The 8,032-nt window shown below is 39.4% G+C and overlaps 1 protein-coding gene across 1 annotated transcript; it reads left to right on the top strand.

Annotated features, from left to right (window-relative positions):
* The first annotated feature begins 736 nt into the window (after positions 1–736).
* aplnrb (apelin receptor b) lies at positions 737–2,791 on the top strand. The gene has a single exon (XM_026942478.3). The coding sequence runs from the start codon at positions 908–910 to the stop codon at positions 1,979–1,981; it is 1,074 nt and encodes a 357-aa protein (XP_026798279.1). The 5' UTR covers positions 737–907; the 3' UTR covers positions 1,982–2,791.
* The last annotated feature ends 5,241 nt before the right edge of the window (positions 2,792–8,032 follow it).

The following is an 8,032-nucleotide window of genomic DNA, read 5'->3' as shown; positions in this document are numbered from 1 at the left end:
GTGTGTTTATTTTGCTGAAGAGAAATCCTCTGTATCCTGGTCTTGTTCAGGCAGGTAGGTGATGAAACTGACATTTCCACAAGTGTAATGGTGTGTTTTGCCAGTGGCATTGGCATGGAAATGGGGAGAAGTTTTTTTCTGAATAGGCTGTCGTTCACACATCAACCATCGGCTATTATGATCTGAGTTTATCTCTATAGGGCAAAAACCTCGCGTCCCGACTTGTCCTAACAAATCCACTCTCACGCTTTTTAAATGTACACTTTGTTTTGGCAACAACCCAGAAGTTTCCTTGTCTATTTTACAAGTTTGTTTTTAATTACTGCTACATGGAAAAGTGTTAAAAAAGAACAAATGACCAATTAGTGTTTTATTTGTAACCTAAAAGAACAAATCTGAAAGTGCTGATTGGCAACATAAGATTTACTGTTTTACTAGTTTATCCAATAATACAAAGGTTAATTGCAGCATTTTTCTATTCTTTATATTTTTCCTTTAGCAAAAATGACATCAATTTTATAACTTTAGCTTTATTTTTTATAGCTATATATGTTATTATATGTTATGGCTATCATATGTAATAAGTATGAAGAATTTGCTCCCATGTGCAAAGTAATGGAGTTTACAATAAAGAAAAGCAAAGGGGGCGGGCAGGAGGGCGGAAGTGAGAGGCGAGAGGAGGGAGGAGGGAGGAGGGGTGGGCTTAGAGGGCTTTAAAAAGGCACCGTGTCTCTCCCAGAGAGCATTCATACTTGGACTCACTTGAAAAAGGAGGTCTCTTCTGCCTTGTCCCTCACTGCTGATTCAGGACTGAGCTGATTTGTGAGCTTCACACTCTGAAACTTGATCAACTGAGCTTCTGAAACTTTTAGAAACAGCTTTGGACTTTTAGACACTTGAAGGCATCATGGATAACGGTACTGATGAATACATTGACTACATGTACGATCTGGAAAATGTGAACAACTCATGCGAGTATGATGATGAACTGCCAGTGTCGTACACTCTCATCCCCATCCTCTACATGATCATCTTCATCCTGGGCCTCTCAGGGAACGGCGTGGTCATCTTCATCGTGTGGAAGGCAGAGAGCAAGCGCCGAGCGGCGGATGTCTACATCGGGAACCTGGCTATGGCGGACCTGACATTTGTGGTGACCCTGCCACTATGGGCCGTGTACACGGCGCTGGGGTATCACTGGCCGTTTGGTGTGGCTCTGTGCAAGCTCAGCAGCTATGTAGTGATGCTCAATATGTTCGCCAGCGTCTTTTGCCTCACCTGCCTCAGCTTGGACCGGTACCTGGCCATCGTGCGCTCTCTGAGCAGCTCACAGCTCCGGACCCGTGGACGAATGAAGGCCTCGCTCATCGCCATTTGGGTTCTCTCAGGCGCACTGGCGTCACCCACACTGGTCTTCCGCACCACATTGCATGATAAAGTGACCAACCAGACCTCCTGCGCTATGGATTTCAGCCTCGTGGCGACCAACCAGACTGAGAACCTTTGGATCGCCGGCTTGGGCATCTTGTCCACAGCTTTTGGGTTCCTAATCCCTTTGCTGGCCATGATGGTGTGCTACGGCTTCATCGGCTGCACCGTGACGCGACACTTCAACAAGAATCTCCGCAAAGAGGACCAGCGCAAGCGGCGTCTACTGAAGATCATCACGACGTTGGTGGTGGTATTCGCTGCCTGCTGGATGCCCTTCCACCTTTTCAAGAGCATGGATGCCCTCTCCTACCTCGGAGTCGTGCCTGATTCCTGCGCCCTGCTCAACTTCCTGCTCTACGCTCATCCGTACGCCACCTGCCTCGCTTACCTCAACAGCTGCCTTAACCCGTTTCTCTATGCTTTCTTCGACCTGCGCTTCAGATCCCAGTTTTTGTGCCTCCTGAACCTGAAAAAGGCGCTCCACCCCAGCCCGGCAAGTTCTCTCTCCTCTCAAAAGACTGAAGCACAATCTCTAGCCACTAAGGTGTGAAGTACAGAGATTTTTACGAGAGGAAGTCATCTCGTTGGGGCCTTCGCAACTTGACGGTAAATCTACTGATCTTGGACAAGTAACCACAGACTCTTGCTTGTGTATCGCACCAAAAGACCTTGAGAGACTGCTCTTTTTTATTGACTGCTCTTTTTTTGATGAGCACATTGGTGCGGTCTGAGGTTTTCTGGTTTGCAGTGCCAGTCTCTTTGGCATCGCTTCCAGAGATCAGAACCCACTGACAGCTGCGTTCCAGACGTTAGTGTCGGACGTCTCGTAGACCTCATGTGGACTCTTTAGGGGGCTTGGCGCTGATGGAAGACGCCTAGTGGGTGGTCTGCGCAACTTACAAGGGACGTTTGCTCTCAACTTTGGCAAACGAGCTCCTCCGTAATTTTATCGCTTCATTTCTTAAGCACTTGGTCATACATAGATAAGGGTTGTGCCATTTTCTCCTACTGAGCAATTTACCTGTTGTCTTCATCACTGGGGATCAGACTATTGGGAGGGGGGAGCGGCTTAGGGGGGGTGTCAGCCGAGAAGAAGTGTTGCAGCTTGATTAAAGAGTCGTGTGTGTGTGTGTGAGTGTGTTTGGGGGACTGAGAATGCCAGATGGCAACTGACAAATGCTGTCGGAGGAGGGCGGGTTAATAAGTGGCAGCTTTTACAAATGATAGACTGCTGTGTGTGTGTGTGTGTGTCTGGACATTTATGGAATGTAATGGGTTGCTAACTTTTTCATGAATTGATTACCTGCTGTATGACACTGCTATGAAATAATCTGTAAATAAAATGTTTATTCTACTGAAACTCCTTAGTGTGTGTGTGTGTATGTGTTGTGTTTGATGTTGCAAAACACTGCTGGAATGTCTTCAGCATCGGGTAATGTACATAGTTTTCCGGTTTCACCCCCCACCATTTAGCTCGGCCATTGTCCAAAATCAAAACAGGCGTCTTTACAGGAAATGCATGTTACACACCAATTTCCCTTCAACTCCTCAACCGCACAAAAATGCTGTGTGTTTGTGTGGACTTGCAATCTCCTGGCATTCTTTTCATGAATTGAGGGGAAAATTTAGAATATAGAATATGATATCACAAAAAAGCTTCAATGTGCATTCATATCTTTACACATTCATTCAAAATGGCATCAAATTTTGATCATCTTTGCTTCTGTCTTATTACAGTTTAATTAAAATTAGTGCCTTAGACAGAATAAGAGAATAGATAATAGCAATTAAAAAGGAACTATATTAAACCACAGACTTATATGTTTGTATTTAAAAAGTGAAATGGACTCTAAATGGTGCTTTGTGAAAGGCAGGTGCATTTAGAAGGTAAATGAGTTTATAAGCCTGTAGTTAATGACTTACATACAATGCTAGTGTCAAAGTTTCATATTTGAATGATTTTTTAAATGTATGAAAGCTGCTGTATATTAACAAAATAAAGTGTGTTATTATCAATATAAAAGTGAAGTATTTATTGAAACTCGATTGTCTCATTTTAGAGAATGGGCTTTGCACGAACACTTCTGCGCTCTTCTCTGCGGTTCTTTCACTACACTTGCAATGGCAGTATTTTGCAGTCAATGTCTGCAAGAACTCCCAAAAATGTAAGAAGAGGATATGTGGCATAAGATATGTAAGAATACCTGCAAAGCACCTCTCGCATGCTGACGTAGTACGTCAAGCTGCATGCTTCGTTATACGTACACAACTACGAATGGTAAGAAAATACCTATTTTATATATAACTCATAAATATAAGAATAATAGTTCGAAAAACCTGAAAGACAAATAGCTTTCTCACTGTACTCTCACTTGAAAAGCGAGAGCAGCACTAGTTCAGAGCGGAAGTTAGTCATAGCAGTGAACGTAGTCAGTTTAGACCTTGAAGTTTAACAGAAATGTGCCTCAACAGCTTCAATCCTGTAGTTCCTTCACCCACAGCTTGTAATCGTCCTAATCACACATTTCTAAACAAATGCTGCGTATGAAGAGATGCTGACCCCTTATCTTCTTCATTAAGCCAAGTTAAGCACCTATGAGCTTTAGGCTGGATGTAATCTCATCCGTATGATCATCCACTCCTAACATGCGCTAATATTTACCCTTAATAAACCCTTCTTTGCTGCTTTACAGTTCAAACCCTAATCAAAAACTACATGGAAAACAATGCAAAATGATTAAACGTACATTAGATTAGATTCAATTAGAAGAGTGAAAAGTGGAAGAATTTGTGATTTCTTGGAGCTCATGAGGTCAATTTATACTAAAACAAATTAAAATATTGGAGCTCAGAGCCAGAGTTTTGGCAGAAGAGGTTATTATTATCAATTTTTAGAGTTTGAAAACTGAAAATGTCAGACTACAATACATAAAAAATAAATACTAACAAAATAGAGTGGTGTTACTGAAGCCCAATTTTAATAGTATATAGAAAATATGATTAGTTATCACACAGACAGACGTATATACACAGTCATTGGCCATTTTATTAGCTACACCTACCACATAGGTCAGTTTGTACGTGTATATTTACTGACTGTAGCCTATTTGATGTTCCACACAATGTATTGGCCCCCTCTACCCTGCACATCAGGTCAGAAACTAACACAGATGTAAAGACCTAGAGGTTGATTAACACACACTGTGCAGGAAAAAAGATGAATTTTAGTTTCTGAACACCTACATTTGATGTGGTGAAGTTTTCTGTGAGGAAACTCCTTCCATATTTAACATTTATGGAAGGAGTCTCCAGTGTCAGTGCTTTGTAACAGTAAATTTTTTGAGTCATCTGGACAGAAGAGTTTAGTAACATGACAAGCTGTGTTTTTTTAATCGTATTAACTTGAAGAAAGAGAAAAAAAGGGAGGATGGTGAGGGAACGACTGTTTATAGCTGCTATAATGTAAGTGATAACAGGGTCTAACTTGTTTCCCGGACATTCCACAACATTAAATATAACAATAAATATCTAAAAAGTACAACGTGTCATTCTTTAATTAATAGAAATTGTAACTGATGGCAAATTGCTGTGGTATAAGAGGAATAAACCACTTTGTGATATGCTGTTTTGGGAATATAATCAACAGTTCCTTGGCTTTGGGTCAGGCTGCATCACACCACCCCTTTGTTAATTATTTTCCTATAAGAGCACTCCCTTATTCCATACATAATTAATGATATTATCTCATCAAAATGTATTGTTCTGAATAAAATCTTTTTTTAACGTAACACTAAGTTGAAATGAAATATAATGTACAAAGGAAGTACATGTTAAAAACAAATTAACAAAATGCACAAATACAAAAGACAGCCAATGACAGCCATTGGGTCTTATATGATGGTCACGAAACACACTGAACTTAGCAAAATTACTAAACTGGTGTATCATTGTTTGTTTACAAAAATGATGTTGTATGTCGAATATCCAAGTACATAATGTACCAATTAGGGACACATGGCTGTGTGATGAAACAGTTCTGCAATAACAAGACAGTTAATAAACATGCATAATCTGGAGATTAATGTTGTGCAGCACAGAAGAAGATTATGAGCCAGAGGAAATGTGTGTGTGTGGGTGTGTTTGTGCATTGGGTGTGTATTGGTTGGGGTGTGAGTTGAAACGTTAGATAAGTCTTGAAAAAGAAGTCATGTTTATGATTAAAACACATATAAAAGGAGCACAGACGTTAAGCCGAGTGCAAATTAGGGCAAATTAATTTAATATAAAACGAGAATTCAGGACAGAACAGAAATAAAACATGACTCTCATTCAGAATATGCTCACACTGAACATCCTTTCAACACACTTAGTACTGTTTTATACTGTAATGTATCGTATCCGGTGTCAAACAGAATACGACGGCTTCCAGATTTCTGTAAAGCTGTTTTGCAACAATAGTAAAAAGTGATTTTATTTAAAAGTCAAATTTAATTGAATTGTATAATGAAATAGTGAGAATAGACGAGCTGTACTGCACAAAAATGGTGAAAATGTCTTGAATATATTCAAAGTTATGTATTATTAAGACCATTACTTTTTTTCATTTCAAGCTTGAAATTATTGTTCTGCTTTCAGACAATTCAAATAATGAGAAATATTAATAAAACAATATCAAACTCCAAGATATTTTCAATTGCAGTGTGTTATACAGAAAGACCCATTGAGACCACACAAATGTGTGTGTGTGTGTGTGTGTGTGTTCAGACACATATGCCTCCTGTAAGGCCATGTGTGTGGCCCGGGAGTCACCTTAGTGTTGTTTTAGGCTTGTTTATTTGTTTACCTGTCAGTGCAGAACTGAAAAATGTGCACAGGAAACACATGCTGCATGCTGTAAAGCCTCATTTACAGAATCTGCGTGTATTCAGGGCTCCAGGTGACATAAAGAACCGACCCTAAAGCATGCACATCAGGCCAGAAAATTAAATTATGGCTCTGAAAAGCAAACAGCCTTCTCCTGACCTTCTGCCAAGGTCCTGCTCATGCAGAGTTTCTGTAGTGCACATGTGGGCTGTGGTGTTTTTCCCCCTGTTCAGCCTTCACTCAGCAGCAGCTGGAGAGATTTGAACCTCAGCCGCGTAGGTGTCGGATTGTGGCCTTCAAAAGTCTCTGGTTACATTACGCACCCAAAATCTCCATGGATATTTTCAGAGATGTCGTAAAATGATTTGGGACAGTAATCCGATCCCGGCATTTACACAGATTTCATGGATCTCATGGTCACTTACACAAACGCTTCAAAGAAAGACGTATCAATGAGCGGAAGACAGAAACCTCAAGAACGTTACGTCTAAGTCATTACATTTACAGTCTGTGAGTCTAAAAGCCTTTTCTACTGCACAGGTATCAAAACATTCAGCAAAGAAGTGCATTTTTTGGTATTTCCTGGCTCAAAATAATTATTATAAAATAATTGTACTGATTATCATGCACTACAGTGTTAACAAACATTGAATAATTGGAATAATTTTTAAAATAGCAGTGATTTGTTAGTTATAAGCAGGTTCAGATAGTTCTGAACCTGCTTAAACATTAAATATCTTTTTTTTAAAAAAAAAAAAACTTACCAACATAAAAGTACAGAAATAATTTATGTAGGTACGATTTGTCATTTTAGTGCAGTTCATCAAAGGTGGGTTAAAATTGAGATGATTTTTATTTAAGGCATGATGGTTCAAAATGAAAAACGGAATAATACATCAGGAAAATAAAAAATAAAATAAATAAAATATAAGAAAAATGTATACGCAAATTTTCTGATCATTTTCACTTCTGTGCAACTGTACGGAGGTTTATAGTGTGTTAACATCCTTACAGTAGGATTTTTGTTTCAGCATATTTCATCATCAATGGCTTGATTTTTAAATTGATTTTTTTTAAAAATTAAAGTAAGTTATAGATTAGTTCTATATAGTTCCACTGTATTTACAGAATAATATGGATGAATAACTGAAGGATGAATAACTGAATAATAAGCTATTCCAGCCTTCCATCTTTCTTCAGCTCACATTCAGAGCCGTTAGGTCCAGCACAGCTAAACTGGGGCTCACACACTCCTCTACACACTCGCTAAATCCTGCTGTGAGAAAGAGGACCTCAGCTCAGATGTGTATTGGCTCTGCAGTGATTGAGCTACACACAGCTCTGGCCGTGTTTAACACCATCACAGATTCCTTTCATCTGCTTCCTCTGCAGCTTTCACCACCAAACAATGAACACCATGACACGTCATAAACAAACTCCACATTACATCAAGTCTAGCATTAGTGCATTCGTCAGATTTGCCAATTTCTCAGATTTTCCAGGTTTACCAAATGTTTTCCGGTTTTTCAGTTTCTCAAATTTTCTCTTTTTTTCCCAACCTTTTTTTCCAACTTCCAACTCATTTTCCAACTTCTTTCTTTTCCAAATTTCTCCAGATTTCCAATTTAAAAAATTTTCAAATTTCTCCTATTTTGCCCCAATTTATCCAGTGTTCCATTTCTCAACATTTTCCCCCAATTTCTCTAATTTTAGAATTTCTCCCATTTTCCATTTTCTC

This window comes from Pangasianodon hypophthalmus, chromosome 17, assembly GCF_027358585.1.
Source record: "Pangasianodon hypophthalmus isolate fPanHyp1 chromosome 17, fPanHyp1.pri, whole genome shotgun sequence".
NCBI classification, from domain to species: domain Eukaryota; kingdom Metazoa; phylum Chordata; class Actinopteri; order Siluriformes; family Pangasiidae; genus Pangasianodon; species Pangasianodon hypophthalmus.
This window is presented reverse-complemented; position numbering and strand designations above follow the sequence as displayed.